Consider the following 19,119-nt stretch of genomic DNA (forward strand, 5'->3'; position numbering starts at 1 on the left):
TAAGCTCCACACATTCCGCAACATCTTCGCTTGAAATTTCGTCAATAACTTCAACTAAAGCAGCGATAACCCCTTCTCAGCACAAGATTTAGTTTAAACGTCTGGAATGAAAGGCTGCAGGCGACAAGCGTTTCTTCAATTTATTTACTTCAGTATTAAACAGATCTTCATAAAACTGTAGATCTCTGATGCTGAAGTCTCAGTGATGTGCGAACTTGTGTGTTTATGGCTCAGACCTGCATGTTCCACAGGCCAGCGTGTCTTTCAGTTGGCCTCCGTCTCCTCAGATCCAAGGCCGCTGAAGTGCGCCTGTGCACACGTGCCGGCAGCAATAACACACTCGAGCCTCTGCGCACAACACCTCTGGTCTTCTTCCAGTCCAGGTCAGAGGCAGGAAGCGAGCCGAGAGAAAGGGAGGAAGCAGAAGCAGCTCTCGTCAGCTGCAGGTACTGACCCCGAGCCTTGACCTCCAACTTCGGCCCGCATCATTCTGGCAATATGGACTGACAAAACACAGGCGAGCAGATGCAGCTTTAAATACCTGATATTTCTGAAGGTTTGAGAAAGCTTAAATCTTTAATCTGGCATTAGTCATTACTGAACTTTAAAAAATAAAATCCCATCAGACTCCAGTTTTATAATTTAAAGTTTTATTATCTGAAGACAATTACAGATAGCTGTTTTTGTTCACTTATTACATTTACAGAAGTGGTCAGGAAAGTTGTATGAATTCATGGATTTTGCTCTCACAATTGTTCATCCTTCTTTCCTTAAACAAAGCTGTTCAGATCACGTCACGAGTCTTATCCAAATCCAGCCAGTTCCACAGAAAACACCTGAGATTTAAACCCTTATCGTCACTGAATCAATGCTGAAAAGTACTCTTGCTGTTTTTGGACAGAACCCATGACTTTTGGATGGTGACTGATTTTGTTTTGTTGTTTTTTTTCCCCCTCCAGATGCTGCTTCACCAGTTCCAGAAAAAAAACCTGCTGCCGTATTTAGAAGGCTTCAGATCGCCCTCGATGACCGGATTGGGCTCGGGACGGGGTCTAGAGTGGTAGGGGTTCTCTGGGAGGGGTCGTGAGGTTGCCACTTTGGTCACCTGTGGAAAAGGAAAGAAAAAGACTCGTCAGACATTCAGAGTGATTGCACCGAGCCGTCAACATCCTGCAAAGATGTTTGAAAGTGTAATCAGTGTACCGACGTGAGGCCTACAGTTAAATGTTGGGCAGTTGTAAAGCGGAAGAAAAAGCAAACTAACTCTTTGCTGCAGCGCCTGTAAATAAACTGCTGATGTGGACAAATTAGCCATAAAATTACGGACAAGTGAGCAGCACTGCTCATCAGTAATTTCTGCTGGGGGAAACCCACATCCTGGCAGCCGCACTGATGTTACTTTAACAGTTGCCACCTACCCAAACATTCTGCACACAATAAACCCTCCGAAGAGAGATAGGCATTTTCTGCAAGAGCTCTTTGGTAATGAAGCTGGACAGTTTCAATGGAGGGTATGTCTTTGGCATACATGTTGTTGCTTTATTTAAAATCTCACAAAAGTAGCACAAAGATCATTTTAAAAGATAAAAAAAAATTAGCTTAATTGGTCTGAAATACAACAAAGGAAAATATTTTATTCTGGTCATTTTATTGATTGCAAACTAATCAGACGTTGATCGAATGTTGATTCTTGTTTTGGATGAACTGATCCTGTTTTATACAGCTGAAACCTGATACTTACTATAAAAAAACATGTCCACCTTTTCCTCGTGATCTGACTAAACCTTTCCCAAAATTGACTTTTATTTGTTAAGAGACTGAATAATGAGAAAATTTATTATTACTTTCCTCAAAGCCACAAGTTCACATGCACTAAGATTATCCCTTTAAACAATTTGGCAAAACCCAGACGATGTTGTCATAGCTTTGAAAGTGTTTGATAGGTTAGCTGACATTTGAGTTATCGTATTTTCTGGACTATAAGGCGCACTTAAAAGCCTTCAATTTTCTCAAAAAACGTCACTGCGCCTTATAATCCGGAGCGCCTTATATATGGAAGAAGTCGTGATGTTTTAGTACAGACCTGAGCGCGCGGTGGAGGCGTTTATACTTGACGCTTACTTCGGTGCAGTATTCTTCCGTGAGTTTTGAACCATTTGATTATCTTTGTGATCTCTCATATATAAACAGGCAAACCAGCTCCGCTAGAGCACCGAAATCATCCATTTTGAATCGAGTACGTAGCGCGGTCTGTGTGAAGTTACTAAAAATGACGATGCGCCTTATAGTCCGGTGCGCCATATATATGACAAAAATTTGAAAATGGACCATTCGTTGACAGTGTGCCTTATAATCCGGAGCGCCCTATAGTGTGGAAAATACGGTAATTGGAGACACACCTGTGGATGCATTTCAAGGCACACCTCAAACACACTGCTTCTTGTTTGAAACCATGGGAAAATAAAAAGAAAGCAGCCAATGAATCACGAAGAGCGCTGTCGATTTCAACAACTCTGGTTCATCTCTGGGTACAATTACTAGATGACTGAAGGTGCCACGTTCAGTTGTTCAAACAATTATATGCAAGTATAATCACCACGGGACCAAGAACCGTTATGCAGCAACATTGTACATTTTTCATGATTCACTTTCAGAAGAGAACATGATTTTTTTTTTTTTTACTTCCCTGCTTTTATGACTAGAATGCATGAACAGCAGCTCCACAAACATTAATTACAGCCAGTAGCAGATTCCCAAGTTTTGTCATTTTTGAACACCACATAAAATGTCCAAAACTCTGCTGAGACGCAATCAGCCAGAACAGAGCCCATCAGTGTCTTCACAAGACTCACCTTAGATAGTTCTCCCAGGTCAGGTCTCTGCCAGCCCAGCTTATCAAGGACGCAGTTGTCAAAAGCGTACTGCTGTTTGCGGCAAAGACGCAGTTCTGTCAAGCTGTTATAATCCAGGCAGGTCCAGTACTCCGTGAAGGACTCGGCACAGTTTCCCTTGATTTGTCTGAAAAGCACAATGCAGATAAACATCTCGATTAAACTTAGGGGCGCTATTACAGGTGGAAGAAGTTCGTCAGACACAAGAAAATCAAACCATGTGGAATTAAGCTATTTACAAATCTGTCCCTTCCTTTTTTTATCTTGTGAAAGGAGCCCAAACAGGAAAAAAAATATACTTTCTTCACACACATTCACAAAGGGTCTTGGGTAATTTCAAACCAATCAAACTAAGCTCTGTCTCCAGCTTTCAGAAATCCCAGATGAAGATTTTAGGAATAAAAAGTGCCACAAGAACTCCTTTACATTTATTTTTCTGTCCAAATTAAAGTGATTTCTTTAGAATTTAGAGAGCAGGCTGAATCAAAGATTTCTGAATGAAAAACAAACAAAAAAAAGTGCAAAACTGAACATTAATTAATAAATTACACTCTGCAGGAACAATTATAGGATTATAATGGAATCTAACTTTTAGATATCTACATATTTCCCAAAAAGACCTAACATGATTAAAGGTATGACCCAAAATTTCACCTGTGTAAAGGTGCTCTTTTAGGTCAGTGCATGACGCAGAAATTCGGCATCAAAATACAAGCTTTCCTTTATCATAAAACACTTTGTCCAGTCTGAAAATTAAACATTTTTTACTGTTTGCAAAACAGAAAAGTTGATCCATCCAAAGAAGTCATTCTTCGCAATACTAGAAACATCATATGGACTCCTTTGAGCAAACATTTCTTACATTTTGTAGACAATCAATAGATGTTTGATCCAACTATATTGTTTTACTTGTGATGGCATTTTCAAATATATATATACACACACAAAATTTCATGATGAACATCCATTTTCAGTTTGAATTGGTGCCTCAGTCCATTTTTTGTTTAACTAAGCTACTGTTTTTTCTTTGTAGCACTAGTTTTAGGTTACACGTCATTCTACTTGGCCAAGAAGTTTTTACCATGATTTGAACAAGACTACATTCCACTATGAGCTGGAAATCTTAATGGCAGAACAAGACACAGAACATGAACCTTCTGCAGTCTTCTGAGTACGCTTAGCAGCTTCAAGCTCTGGAAGAACAGCTATCGAGCAGCAGCATTTGCAACTTCAGACCACATTTTCTTCTCACATGTCCATCATTGAGTAATAAACACAAAAGCTCTTGACCACAAACCTCCTCTGACCTGAGTTTCACACAAACTCCAAGTCTGTAATCTGCTGGCCTCACAGTTCAGCCACATCTTCAATCACGCTCTGAACATAAGAAGCAGTTCGGTTTTACAGATGACAATAGTGTTGAAACTTTCAGATCTGAAAATGTAATCATTGTCAAATCAACTGAGCACTGTAGTTTCTGACAGATAGTTCTTCAAGACAAAGCAGAAGAAAGAAAAAGAAAGATAATATCTGAGCAGCCAATGAGAAAACTCGCTGTTTCACTATTTTATTCAGTGAAACAAAAACATGCACCATAAACTTCTAAAACATGTCACACTGCTCTGTTCTTAAACCATTTCCTGTGTTCTAAAAGTCTATCTTCACGGACACTATTACAAAAACAAATAAATATGCAACTACTTGAGGCATTTGCATCCTCCATGAGAAGTCACGAAGTCGGCTCTCATTCACGTGGTTGCGTGATGAAAATTGCATAATTTTTGTTCGCTTAGCAGCTTCAATTGCCGCTTCGTGACACAAGGCCCAGGCCGAACTGTTTCTCACAGGGGTTTGCACCAAGTGTGCAATGGAGTCATTTTGCTTCTACTGCTCTGATGAAGCAGCTGGCCGAGGCTGTCAGAAAATCCAGCCATCTTTACAACTGTTCCTGCAAAACTTAGAAACCTACGAGCTTAAAAAGACTGCGAGGAGACACAGGCGGCTCATCGGGGCTGTGACAGTCTCAGTCTGTTTAATAAACACATCTGGTCACGGTAAGGGAAGCAAAAATCTGTGCAAGGACAGGGGAGCTGAGAACCCGACGGGAAGAAACCCATTTTGACGATGCAGGAGGAGGGAGGAGCTTCCAGGGAGTTCTGATCCAAGTGTCTCGTGGACGATGAAAGGTGTGTGAAAACGAACGTCTCGCAACCACATGACCGCAAACCGACTTCTTATGAAGCGTGCCAGAGCCTTTAGAGACAGCTGTGTGACACACAGGTTTTGTTTAAACAGGAGTATTTGGCATCAAAAATACAAAAAGCAAATAAATAAACTTACCTAAAGAAGTTGAGTGCACACTCATTGACCTTCCTCCCTTCCTGTATACACTTCCTCGGGTCCTTCTCCTCCCAGCGACAGAGCATGAACTCCTTGTTGGGTTTGTCACACTGGGAGCCATAATGGTGGGCAGCAGCCTTCAGTACAGCAGATGACACATTTATCTGGAAAGAGAAAGACACAAACATAAAAGATTATGGAGGATTAAATTATCTCTTCTGAAACTATTTTGGTTTATGTCCAGCTCTTCGATCGGGGTAAATACAATAAAATTGTCAAGTGGGTTTGAAGGACCAGACAACCATTAGCAGAAGCAGGACCACCCTCATTCTGGATCAGCTACATTTTGCAATACATGAACTATGAAAAGGCAGCTCCAAGGCTCGCAGACTCAACAGTTGTCTGAAATCACCGATAATTGTGGTATCTGCGATTGTTTGAGATAATCATGACCACAGTTGGGGTAATCATAATATATGCCTTCATTCAGTTGTTTATAAAATAGCAAATTCAAGTAAAAAATAAACAAAAGTAGAACTTTGTTTCTGTCATTGAATAAAGTTTGCGCCATGCAGGCGCACAACTGTCTTCTATGACCATAGCATATGTGCAACTTCAACATATTTTTACATTATTAGCAGGCTTATGCTACAATGATGGCAAAAAATTGACAATTACTTGTCATTTACCGCCATTTGCATGATGTAAATTTCAAATAAAGTTGCATATCCATGACAGAGCTGGTAAATTAAAGTTAAAAAATGATCTGTTTTTATAAAAGTTTATACTATATAGAAAAACGTTTCCATCTTATAACCACTCACCTGTGTAGCCACTAATTTTTAAAACTGTTTCTATGTTCTCAAAGTGTCTAAATTTATGTTTTGCACCTTGTGTCACTGCTTATTTTATTCTAAAAGACAAAAAAATACATTTGATAGGTTTCCAGTAATATCTACATTATGAATAAAAATGCAGAACATGATAACAGACAGTAGAACATGTGACTGCATCAAGAAATAGTGAAATTCTATAAAAGCTCACTATAAATAACAATATTATAAAGCAGCAATTTCTTGGTTAAGTGTTGGGCTGATAACTGTGACCGTATGACCTACAAGGACAAGTTCTTCGTACCACCTAGTGACACGCTGGGAATATATACCAGCCTGATAATGTCTGAAGATGGTTGATATAAACAAAGTTTTTGTGCCCTCCCCGGGATAAACTGTGGAAGATGCGGAATACCACGACATGTACAAACACTGCTGCAGGACAAAGTATGTTCACGCCGTTAAATAGTGCCCAAACATGCCAGAGTATTTATCGCATTCACGTGCACTTATATGCGATTATTTTTAATTAGCTAAAAGTGACTTTTAAACAGTTAGGTACTTTCTCGCAGGTAGCAGCAACGTTAGCAGCTACGCGGTTAGCTTGCTAGTTAGCTTTTACCCTCGGATAACTAAGCAATGACGGCTGCTCACCTCATCCACCTTCAGCTCCTCCAGAGTGGGGACGTCCAGCGTGGTTGGCATGGCTATGTGCTTGTAGACTAAAGCAAGCGAAGAAAAAATCAAGTACCGTTGGCGAATAACATTCAAGGTCCTCCTCGTTTGGCTCTGGGACGAGTGACGAGGCCGCAGAGAAGGTCAGTTTCCTCTTCTGTTGCTGTGAATTGAGAGGCGCGCTCTGATGACGTAATCATTTGCGTTTTGAAAAAAAACATTTAAAATAAATAAATAAAGTCGGGGAAAAAATGCCGTGCGATTTGTTTCGTCAAAAATTATTTTTGTATTTTAAATTAAAAAATACATGACAAACGGTACTTTTCTTTTCTTTTTTTCTTTTTTTTTAAATATTTCTAGCTGTGTTTATTTTTGCCTGATTGCTGTCAGGTTGTCATGGTAACAGTACACTGAAGCTTCTTGCTGTGTGCTAATGGAGTTCACTGGAAGCAGTTACAAAGGAAGTACAAAAAATGGCAGGTAAACCTTTGGAAATATTTATATTAGTACCATTAAAAGACGATTTTACTCAACCAAATTAATAGTATTTCAGTTTATTTAAGTTTAAGGTAGACAACAATCGAAAAAGAGGGGAGAAAGTAGACAAAGCTGCATGTACCATGTCTTATTTCCCCTCAGGATGGATGGAGAAGGGGAGTACACATTTCCCACAGGCACTAAGTATGTGGGAGAAATGAAAGATGGGACATTTCATGGCAAAGGAGTGTTGCTCTTTCCAAATGGAAGTAAATATGAAGCCACATGGGAAAACGGCATAACTAAACAGGTGAGGAGTTCTGTGTGTGTGTGAGTGTGTGTGGGTGTGTGTTTCCCTCATGCATATCAGATTGTATGCATGACTGTGTGTTTCACATTGGTTATAGTTAATATTACATCTGTTCCCTTTTAGCAACCACTAACTATTATTGTTGTTGGGATAATTATGTCTCTCCCAGTTTTTTTCTCTTGTTGCAGCTTTGTTCTCTTCTCCTCTGATATGATCGCTCCGCTTTTAATCACCCTTACAAACTATGCTTCATTTTAAATGATAGCAGCTCTGAACTGTGACAAACCTTGGCTCTGACTACCCTGCACCTGCATTCTGTGCCAGTTCACACACACACAAAAAAAAATACTTCTATTCGATACAGACCATACAGATACTGACCAACAAACCCATACATTTTAACTCTGAAAGGGCTTGAGAATCGCAGTTTATCAGCACATTGTTTCTTGCTTTTACTTATTTATCGATAAGAGAGACGTCCTCAGTAGGAGGCAACAGAATTGTCATGAATAGTACATGTCTGCTCTCATTTGTACACCAGGTAATATTGCTTACATTCAGCTTTCCAGTTATGACAATACTAGGAGTCTCGTTATGCTTTACTGACAACCTTTGTTCAAAAAGACACTCTGATAATCATAGGTTTGACAGATTCTGCCGCTTGGAACCGTCTCATCCCTGGAATTATCTGCTTGACATTTCTTTTGTAATAAATGAATAAAACTCAACAAGCCAGGTCTTCCTGTCTCCCTTCCTGCCACGACAGATCAAACTTTTTCCCCCTTTTTTTGTGTTTTGAAACTTTGTGAGGTTAACTTCAACCAAGTCTGTGGAGGGTCAATAGGTTTCTGAGAGACCTGCTCCCTCACTGACATGAGAGGCGCTTCAGTCGAGCACTGTCATTATTTCTCTTAGTGGTCATAATTTTGCTTCTCCGATTGCGGAAAGGTCTAAATACAGTTCAAGGGGTCTTTACATAAGATGAATCTAGCACACTAGCAACTAAAAAAACAAACAAAAAAACCTTTTGATTTAATTCAAGTATTCTCTTCTTTTTTTATATGTAATCTGCTTTATAAGTTCTCTTCATATTTGTGATAGAAAATCAGAGATACTGCTGTTAATGAGCTGAAAGACCACCACAGGCACAATGAAAATTCAAACATAGACAAACTGTTTATCATCTCATTCAAAGGACAAAAATACCCCCCCCCTCCCCCCACCCTGCTCTGCATTACTTTGGGTGAAGTCTTGCTCTGCTGCTGAGGTTTAAGATATCCATCTCTGAAAGAAGTTCTGTCTCAAGCTAAAGACAATAGAGGGAAATATAAATTCTTCTGTGGCGCAGAAGAAAACCTCAGCAGCAACTTATCTCTCCAGAAACCATGACTGAGGCATGCGGGATAACCCCCAGACCTTACACACAACAGAATGTGCTGGAACTAGTTTCTATCAAAGAGGAACTACTATGGGAAACTGTCAACATTGTTGTCTGAGTATTATCTGGAGCGACACGAGCATTTTCTGCTCCTGTTTTCAATGTTTGGCTTATTTATTTGTTCAGCTCTTTGAAAATGCTCATCACAAATTCCAAGCACAGAAGAAAATGTTCTGAAGTGAACCGACTGCATATTAAGAATATTTGTCATGTCGTTGTTCTTTCTCACAAGGGGTCATTTACCTTCGCTGACGGTCTTCAGTACCAGGAGGTGAACTGGGATTACTGTGACGGTTACGACAGGCGCTACCACAGCGAAAGGTGCAACGGAATCAGACCATCAGGTCGGAATATATTCATCTGCTCAAAGTCAGCTTTTTATGCAGCTCCCACACAAACACACTCATCTTGTAGCTTTAATTACATAAGCAAAACAAACACAGCCGTGTTTTAAAACAACAAATGAGACACTTGAAAATTTGGAAATCAGTGAAGCTTTATTTTTGATTTGGAACCGCTACAAAGGCAACATGTTGAATTCTGAAACAGGAAACAAATGGAATTTTTTTTTTTTTTGAAAAAATCTAGGCTTATTTTAATTTTTGAGGGCAACGACATTCTTTTAAAAAGTGCAGGTTTACCTCTTACTTACATTGCTTTTTATTGTAACACTTTGTGTTTCTAAACCAAGAAGATTAAAGCTTGTAGAAACGGTGCTGAAAGGGAAACTTTTTCACATTTTTAGTCATAAGATTTTAGCAATACTTTAAGTGCTTCTTAATAATAATTCTGGTTTTATTACGAGTATCTAGATTTATTTGAGAATCATTTTTTGTATATCGAAAGTAAAATCCTTCAATCTTTTGATGTTTTACACTGATAAACACAATTATCAATGTAAAATTGTTTGCCTATGCAATCTTAGACCTTATCAGTTGTGAAATATTCCACCAGCTGTTTGCGTCCATGTCTTTTATTCGCCTTTATTCAGGTGGAAGCCATTAAAACGAGCTGAGATTTCAATTCAGAATATCCTTGATGTGGTAACTGTGTAAAAACCATGAAGTGCACAACTCAAATATTTTTTTTAAATTCTTCTGTTTTACAGGACAATCTCAGATAACTGATCTCCATCCTCCACGAACCATTCCTGATGGGTGCTATGATTGTGAAGACGGTTTCTACAACCCCGTGACCAGAGTCATCAGCTCTTACTCTGGGAGATTCCTCAGGAACGCAGGTGAGTCAGAGATGTGTGGTTTAATCTCTTCTGTCGCCCCGTCATGCTTCATCATAATAAAGATGGCTCACTACGGGAGAATACTGCGATCACACGTTTCGCAAACTGCATACTCAGATCGACGAAAGCAGGATCATACGGAGCCTGTGTGTGCTGTTAGAATCAACTTGCATCCTTTCAGGTTGTGGATTTTTCCTCCACTAACTCAACGTCAAACTGGCTCTATCCGAGTTTCCATTGGCCCGTCAAGCCAAGGTAAATTAGAAACATGAAAGTCAGGAGCAAACACAGATTTCCATTTCCAATCATGCGCACCGTCCAGCGAAGCACCTTTCAGTGATAGATTTGTGTATTTGTGTACATTATGCACAAAAAAAGAGGAGGTAGGTTAAAAAGCAAGTACACCTCATTGTAATATCATTATTTTAAGAGGATTGTTTATACAATCCTGGCATATCTGAAACAGCCTACCCACTGTAGAGGAATGGTGGATGGCTGATGATGATTGATGATGACTGATTTGGAGCCAGACAGCTGATGGGCTCGGTGGGATTACCTGTGGACATGGATCCTGATGGAAACTCAGACTGACAACTAAAGCCGCATGCTTTAAAAAAGAAAAACTAAGGCAACCATAAAATAAGTGACTCAAAAACAGAATTAGTGGTCAAATAAAACTTTATTCAAGCCACTGTACATTCAGAAATTATAAAGCTTTTTTTTTCTTCAATGTGGTTCAGGCAGACTTCTTTCTTTCTCCGTGCCCATTTTCAATAAGCAGAACTTTTGAAAGCATCCAGAATGTTTTGATCAAATCGAACCAATGGAGTGATGTCAAATGGATCCCCCGTATTATCTGATGGGAGATTCATTTCTAATGTTGCCTGACAGGTATGCTTTTTAGTTCACTTCTGTTTTTTTCTCATTTCAAAGTGAAAAATTGAAAACACATTTCTACCTCTAAATCAATCTCCAGTCTTTTGAATGAATGCGGTCTGTCAGGTGTCTGGAAAGGAGCTCTCCAATGCCAAGCTCAGTTTGTCACCAAGTTACCCAAGTAGATGTACGGCGTGAGGCGATTCGTGGCTTTAAAGGACATGAGGCATCATACGAAAGTGTTAATCGTCCCAATACTTCCGTCCTTACTGAAAAACTCGACCTGTTTTGAATTAAGTACCAGGAAATATACAGTGATGTCATTTTACTAGACCTGTGTTGTACATTGTATTAATATGATTGGATGCACAATTTTACAGCTCTCTAACATTTATTTAACTAATCATTCATATCAGACTTTTCTTTTCTGGTTCTTTTTCATTATCCTTTTGCAGACTGTTGACCTTAAAAAAATGTCAAGTGTCAAGTTATAAATCCTGGATTATCAATGGCTAATATAGACTCCAATGCAGAAAAGATTTTTTTTTTAATGTTTGTTTTTGTTTTTCCTGCAGAACTCTTGTGTTCAGCTGAGCCGTTCACAACGTAAAAGTGATTTGCGCAAGCGTACAAATCTAATTTACACACATGTCGGGACAGAGAGAAACAGAGGAGAAGAAAAAAAAATCCAGATTTCTGCCCAGATTTTATCAACATGTGAAAGAAGGAAAAAAAAAAAAAAGCTTTTTATTCTTCCCATGATGTGACTCATACCTCTGATGATCATCAGTTTAAAAACATGGAGAAACAGATAGAAGAAGAGAGCGAGAAAGACCAGGGAGATTTGTTGTTGTTGTTGTTGACATGACAGCAAAAAGGAAGTCCATAGATACTTTGTTTTCAATTAACAGTACAACAGGAACTGTAAAAATAATGTTTGCCTTCTGTTTTTGGTCGTGGTCGTCTGTGGAGGGATGTGCTCTGTATGCAGTCAGGGCTGCGTGTCACAAACACCGTTTATGCCTCTGTGTGTGTTCTGCCTTTTGTTTGGACATACAAATCTTGAGAGGAATGCTCCTGTATCCTGTATGGATTTATTTTTCAACCCTGGGAGGTGAGGACATATTTGTCAGAGTGGGTGTGAAGTTGGAATTTATTGCCGGCTGGCTTCCTCCCAGGATGAGGCCTGCTATGATGATGGGACGCAGGCGAGGCCCGCCCTCCCAGTGGGGACGCTTTCTGCAGCAAGAAAGAGGAAGGAGATCCCCGTGTAGCTGTGTGATGAAGGAAAACCGAACCACTGCGGACTTAGATTTACAAAATCTGTAACGATGGTGCACATGGAAGTGTCTTAAGCATAAAACGCTCGCATTTCCTCACCTTGACTAAGAAACACGAGGCAAAATTACCGTCCAAAGCTGTGCTTCTTGTTTACAAATGTTAACAAGAACAAACAATCCATCTTGAAATGGCGCCAAGCAGCAAACAATAGTAGGGTTGCTAATATTTCCTTATGGGTTATTTTAGGAATCAAAGCAATTTCTTGTCATCAACACCTGCATGTAGAAAGAAGCTGTCAGGAATCCTACTGCATGTTTAAATCTGGAATGGAAAGAAGTGAAAGTAGACATAAACTCCTCTAAAATGTTTAAGAGTAAATTACAAAGTCCAATCATGCATGTTCTCAGGGGCGATCTTCTATAACTTTTAGATTAAATCCTTTACAACAGTAAATACCAAGTCTAAATACCAAGGAAGTATTCATAAGTATATATTATCTTTATTTTATACTGACTAACACAAAGCTAGAAGGTTGAGGGAAGGATTTTTGTTTTAACCTCGATGTAAAGTATTACTTTCACAGACATCATTAACCGAATCCACACAGATCTGTTGTTTTCTGTGGAGGAATGAGTTTACAGAATCATCTGTGATTAAAACCTTAGGTTGTTAGCGGATGAAAGGTTGGTCAGCTCAAGTCAGAAAAGGAACTTAATGTGGGGATGCTGTCAGAAGAAATAAAAGTTCAAAACTAACAGCGGGCTTTGGTGTCATGAAAACTGACAATGAAAAAAAAAAAAAGAAAGCAGTGTTATCCTGAAATAAAACAGACGGATTTAGCCACATAAACCCTTCTTTTTGCTAAACAGAGAAAGTGCAGCTGAGGCAGATAATCCAGAAACCACAAAAACATTACGGGCAGGAAGCAGGAAGCATGTTGGGCAGACAAGACACAAAAACAAAGAATCCAGTAAATGAACTGTTAAAGAAATCCGCTGGGTAAGAAAGCATGGAGGGAGAAGATAATAAACACAGTTCAGGTGTGGCAATTAGTCAACTAGAAGCAGGTGTGACATCAGAGGCGATGCGAAGCTAAACAAAAAATGACAGGGGTACAAACTCTTAAAGAAATACAGAAATGATGGCAGTAAACATGCAAATTAAAGGGTTAACACCAAAACAAGACCAAAAACAGGAGATAAAAACACTGAAATACAAAAAAAATCTCATATCAGTTTTGGATTATCTCAGGATGTCAAAGCGTTAAAGTCTAATTCACACCTTCTGACTAATTAAATTTGGTTGTTTTTGAAAAATATTTTACAATAATAATAATAATAGGCCTTGATATACACCAGCTATTACTTACACATTCGATCCGTCACTTGAATGCAAAACTGAACAGAGAGCTGAATGAATCTTGTTTCTTTCTAATGTTTTGTGATTCGATCTTTACGACCAGAGCGATCTGTCAGAAGGAATTATTCAGCAGATGTACGTCTTCACATTTCAGCCATTACCGATAAGCCAACAACCCTGAAGACAACTAAACTTCTTCTTCCTTTGGCTGTTCCTTGTTCAGGGGTCACCACAGCGAATCATCCTCCTCCATCTAACTCTGTCTTCTGGGTCCTCTGCGTCCTCTGTCCTCATTCCAACAACCTCCATGTCCTCTCTAGCTGCATCCACATATCTCCTCTTTGTCTTTGTCTGAAAATAACTAAACGTGTGTATGAATTTGACATGTTCTTCCTTTATATATCAGCCCAGCTTAATTACAACATGAGGAAATGATGCCTTTAAATCAAAGACCTAAAAAAAATCATAATTTGAAACAAAATAAAAACCCCTAGGTTGTTTTAATCTTTCAAGCATATTTCTAGAGATGTTTAATTAAATTCTGATTTGTCTTTGCTGATTAAAATTGTTGCTCGGGTTTCTGAGGGGATTTTTGTGCAAGCATGATTAAAAAAGGTGCGCAGATCACATCTGCACAATCGAACCTCCACCAGTGAGCGTTTCACAACAAACCCCTGGGTCGCATGAAACCGGCAGACAGCCGCGTATTATTTGTTGCACTTTCCTGTTTCTGGAGCAACCGCTCAGAAACTGCGAGCTCCGCGCCGAAAAAACATCCCCCTGCCAAGTTAAACACAGCCAGTGACCAAAGCACGGCCCGTCGGGTCGAGGTGTTTCACAGACAGATAAAAATCAGTGCCGGCCTCTGGGGAGCGGAGCGTAAATTCCTTTGTTAAATATCCCTTTTAAAAAAAAAAAAATCACAAAAACAGGAATAATTCCTTAATCCTAGGATCTTAAGCAAAAGAAATATTAGCTTTAAAGATTCGGGTCTGATAGTCAGAACCACAGGCTGATATGATGACAGAAAGTTGGACATGTGGTTTGTTTTTTTGTTTTTGTTTTGTGTGATTGAGTCGACTGTCGCAGGAGAGCTGCAGAGTCTCCGAGTCAAAACTTCTGAAACGTTAAGGCAGGTGATAATGTTGTTGCCCATTTCATTGCATTTGTGTGTCTGTTACCAACATATCTCATAAACCATTGGTTTAAGTTTTAATGAAACTTTGCGGAAAGTAATTATTAGATGTGCCTCTGCAACTGATTAACTTTTAGAGCCAATCTGATTCAAGATGGCCACCACAGCTAACTGTTACTTTACTTTAACAACTGCTATAACTTGGAAAATTTGACAGGGATTGAACTAATATTTGGCGTGGTTGTAGCTGAGATTCACCCTCAAAAATTCACACTCTAAAGCACGTGTCAAACTCAAGGCCCACGGGCCAGATCCTGCCCGTGGTAACATTTTATCTGGGTCTCAAGGTAACATTAAAATATTATTAGATCTGACCCTCCAGTTGGTGACAGATCAAGTCTCTATTGCTTCTCCTTTTGTTTAGAGAAGTCTTCCTGTGACAGCTACTTTGAAGCCAAGAAAAGTAAGTTTTCATTTCCCAGCAATGTTTGATTTTGACGTAAAAAGGACAAAAGAGACCATTGAACAGGACCGATTGAACTCTTGTTGATAAACCTGCAGCCAAGAAACGATATCAGGTCTCTGACTGGAGTTAATGTGCATCAAAGAAACAGTCTGCCTTAATGTATTAGTGACGTTTTCTGTATTTTCTTTTTGTTTTAAAGTTGAATATTAGCTGTATGGTCAGGTTTTTTTGCTGATGCCTTTTTAGCTGTTTTAACTATGAAAAATTCATAAGAAGGCACAAAAAATGGATGCTAACGATGTGTCTTTTAAAGTTTGATCCAAATTTCTTTATTAATTAAAGTATGCTTCTTCTAAATTCTCTATGATATGTAACTGGGAGAAGGATATTTGTTGTTTCTGTATGAATGATTTGACATATTACATATAGAACCAGGGTTCATTTATGTATGTTCTCAATAAATAGCCCTCGGGCTAGGACCAAGCTTTTCATTTTGGGCCCCAGAGTTTGACAGCCCCGATCTGAGGGCAACATATTTGCTTAAAACTTTAGCATCAGTTGTTGGAGTCTGCCCTGTTTGTCTGTTTGCAAAATATTCCATGAACCACTACTGGGATTTAAATTAAGCTTTATGTAAGTACTCATTTTGGACTCAATTCAAGTCAAGATGGCTGCTACATCTAATCCAGATTAGCCAAAAAAAAAAAAAAATGCAGTCAATTGAACATGTATTGAGCTAAAATTTGATGTGGTAGTAGCTGAGAGTAATTCACAGGACATGCATGACAGCTCTGTCTATTCTCACGTTCTTTAAACAGGCGGGCGATATGCATTCATCCAAGGAATCACACTTGGCAGAGCTCTAAGTTATTCAAATGACTACATAAACAGATTTTAGCGTTTGTGTTTTGAGTCTCTGTGTGTGTGATGGTGTGTGTGTGTCTTAAACACTGCGATTAGGCTAGAAGGAAGCACTTTTCCCTCAGAGTGTGTTGTGAGGGGTTAAGGTAAACAGATCCCTCCTGCGTGAGCCGCACAAAGATCAGCCGCGCGTTTTGGTCAGGACCAGATCCGCCAGGAGACCCCGAAATGTTAGACCGAATCGATGGTTCGTTTGCGTCAAAATAAAGAAAAGACAAGAAAGCCTCGGGAGCAGCAGCCACCTGTGCCCTCAGTCAACTTAAGGTACCAATTACACGTGACTCAAACCCTGAGATAAACGCCGCCGCACAAGGCGAAGAGGCGCGGAATTACAGCAAATATGAAAATGTCTCAATCTAATCATCATTAAGTCGCGGGCCGCGGTTAATTGAGGTCAGCCTCGCGGCGACATACACTGCCTCCGATAATTACCTGTCCCATTATCAGCTGCGACACAAAGACCGGCGGAGATGACAGCTGTCGCGTGGCCGGTGGCGCGTTCAAGTGACCTCCCAATCCGTGCAGGTAGAGTGGCAGAGAAAAAAAAAAACAGAAAGTAAGGGGGGTGTTATGCACTTGAAGTGGCTGGTGGGTTCACGCCCACCGCTGGCAATTACGCACAATCAGTGGGAGAGGCGCAGAGCCGCGCCGCCGCCGCCGCCGCCGCCCTTACAATGGGGGCCCCGCGCGCTCCGCGGAGCCCGGGGGTGAGGCCCGCCGCCCGCGAGCGCCTCAAGTGCGTGCAGCTGCGCGCGCTCCAGAGACAGCTCACTTCCCCTGCAATTAGCTACTCATTTCAGTTTCTAACAAGGAGAAACTGGTTTATTATCAGCTCCTCTGGCGGTTGTTTCGCTGTAAAAAAAAAAAAAGAAGAAGAAAGAAAGATTGGCGTCCATTTTTAGGGCTTATTATTTGTTGGTGTCTGAAGTGGCTCTGAGAAGTTATTTTCTACTAATTGTCGGGCTTATCTTGCTTTGACAAATTTATCCCCGAGACCTGAATGGCACTTCAGTGATGCAGCCACACACACACACACACACACAATAAACTGCGGTTTAATTACGCAGGCTGCTGATTGTTACACGTTTTATTTAAGCGTTTTAAGTGAGTTCAACAAAATGAGCCTCCTTCTGTTCTGCCTTTTACATTGACTCTGCTGCTTTTTTTTAAAGCATCTTTAACCCTGGGCTTTGTCTCTGATCAGATCTGATCCATTTCACACCAAATGGGTTTTTTTTTATTTTTTTGACAGATGACTCTGAACATGAGTGGATTGTGAGGACTTGCAGGAAGGGATGAAGCTGTTGATGTTGATCCTTCAAACACTGCAGACCTGAAGAGAGCAACACATGAAATGCTGTTTTAAACTCTGCTTTGCCAGCTGAATAAAATATTGAATTTTCACCCCTCTGTGCCTCTGACAGTGTAAAAGTGGAGACGATTGCCTTTCAGTGCAAACATGTTTAAATTCTGTGTTTTTCCTGACTGTTGTTTTCATTCAGTTTCATTAAAGTTGTCAAAAAAAGCACACTTTATTATTTCTAGGGGCATTTGTTCTTGTCAGGACATTGCAGATCCTAGCTAAGTCAAACATTTAGTTCCTACAACTATTTTTTTTTACCTTACCATACAAAAATCTATATGTAGATTTATTTGAAAGATTTCAGCACATGTATGCATTTAATGGGAGCAGATTTTTACTCTAGATGAGCTGATTTTAGGCCTCCTAATGCAACAGTGCTCAAAAATATAACTAAAAATATATTAAAATTGTTTGCAAAATGTCTAAATCAATTTACAAATAGTTCCTGCCATATTTTTCACTTTATTATATTTTACTATGTTTGTTTTTATACAATAAACATCTTATTATATATGAGTCAATGTCATTATGCCCTGATTGCCTTTTTTTTTTTTTAGCAGTGTTTGCATGATTCAACAAGGATATTTGAGGTTGTAAGTCTTTGCCATTGTTGGTATGTTGGTCAGAAGGTAAAAAGTTTGGAAACCACTGGGTTAGCATGCTGTTTTTAAATCTTTCATTTGGCAGGCCACCATAATTAAGTGCTTATTATTTTTGATAAATTGTTCTTTAAAACAAAACAACCATCCCCAGATGGTTTAAACATGTTGTCCATACACTCTGGGTTTTTTTTTACAGATAATTCACTGAAATTCTGTTCTTTGGCTATAAGGAAACATTTGAAATGCTGCTGTTTGTCAAACGGGAGCAGCTGCTCACACTAAACTTTCACGTGATGCATCTTTTTTTTCACATTTGCAGAAAAACGCAGACACAGACACAAAACATGCAACTGAAGCAAAGATACAAAAAACAGCTAGATACCGATGTAATTCAGCGTTAATTCATGAGGTTTACATTAGATTGTTGTTTCCACTTGAGCCTAACTTCTCTTTTTGATAAAAGTCAGCTTGGTGTCTTCCTGAATCATTCTCAGAAATGTTCTTAAAAAAACACACACACAAATCACACTCTATTTTATGCCTTTTATTACACAAAACATTGATGATCCACAATCTATCAAATAAACCTTTTGTTTCATTTTGTCTTTTTAATTTTTTTTTATTTATTTATTCTTTTTTTGACTAAAAACATTTCAGAAAGGGGGGGGAAAGTGCTTTACAGGGATTTACCATGTCAATAAATACAAGGACTTTGAGGTGGAACTGGATGTGGTTTTCACACAAAGGCAATGGCACTAAAATACAGACACACACACACACACACACACTCACTACCCCTGCCAATACACACATAGAAACACACTCACACACACACACCCCTTTTACTATATACAAACCCAGTCAGTTTTATTGGGTCCATCTTGTACCAAAACTCAGTTTCCCTCATTGTGT

General features: G+C 39.4%; 2 protein-coding genes across 2 annotated transcripts; one reads left to right on the top strand and one right to left on the bottom strand.

The window, feature by feature from the left end:
- Positions 1–752: 752 nt before the first annotated feature.
- On the bottom strand, positions 753–6,915 carry ndufa8 (NADH:ubiquinone oxidoreductase subunit A8). Its single transcript, XM_017410521.3, has 4 exons — positions 6,719–6,915; positions 5,232–5,395; positions 2,853–3,018; positions 753–1,105 (listed from the first exon to the last, which is right to left on the bottom strand). Exons 1-4 carry the CDS (start codon positions 6,767–6,769, stop codon positions 968–970), a joined length of 519 nt encoding a protein of 172 aa, XP_017266010.1. The 5' UTR covers positions 6,770–6,915; the 3' UTR covers positions 753–967.
- Positions 6,916–7,103: 188 nt separating this feature from the next.
- Positions 7,104–18,048, top strand: morn5 (MORN repeat containing 5). Its single transcript, XM_017410576.3, is given in 6 exon segments — positions 7,104–7,219; positions 7,379–7,526; positions 9,197–9,308; positions 10,073–10,204; positions 17,495–17,534; positions 17,536–18,048. Coding segments are annotated over 6 exon segments (552 nt in total). The 5' UTR covers positions 7,104–7,172; the 3' UTR covers positions 17,609–18,048.
- Positions 18,049–19,119: the final 1,071 nt, after the last annotated feature.

Source organism: Kryptolebias marmoratus, linkage group LG14 (genome assembly GCF_001649575.2).
Source record: "Kryptolebias marmoratus isolate JLee-2015 linkage group LG14, ASM164957v2, whole genome shotgun sequence".
Classification (NCBI taxonomy): domain Eukaryota; kingdom Metazoa; phylum Chordata; class Actinopteri; order Cyprinodontiformes; family Rivulidae; genus Kryptolebias; species Kryptolebias marmoratus.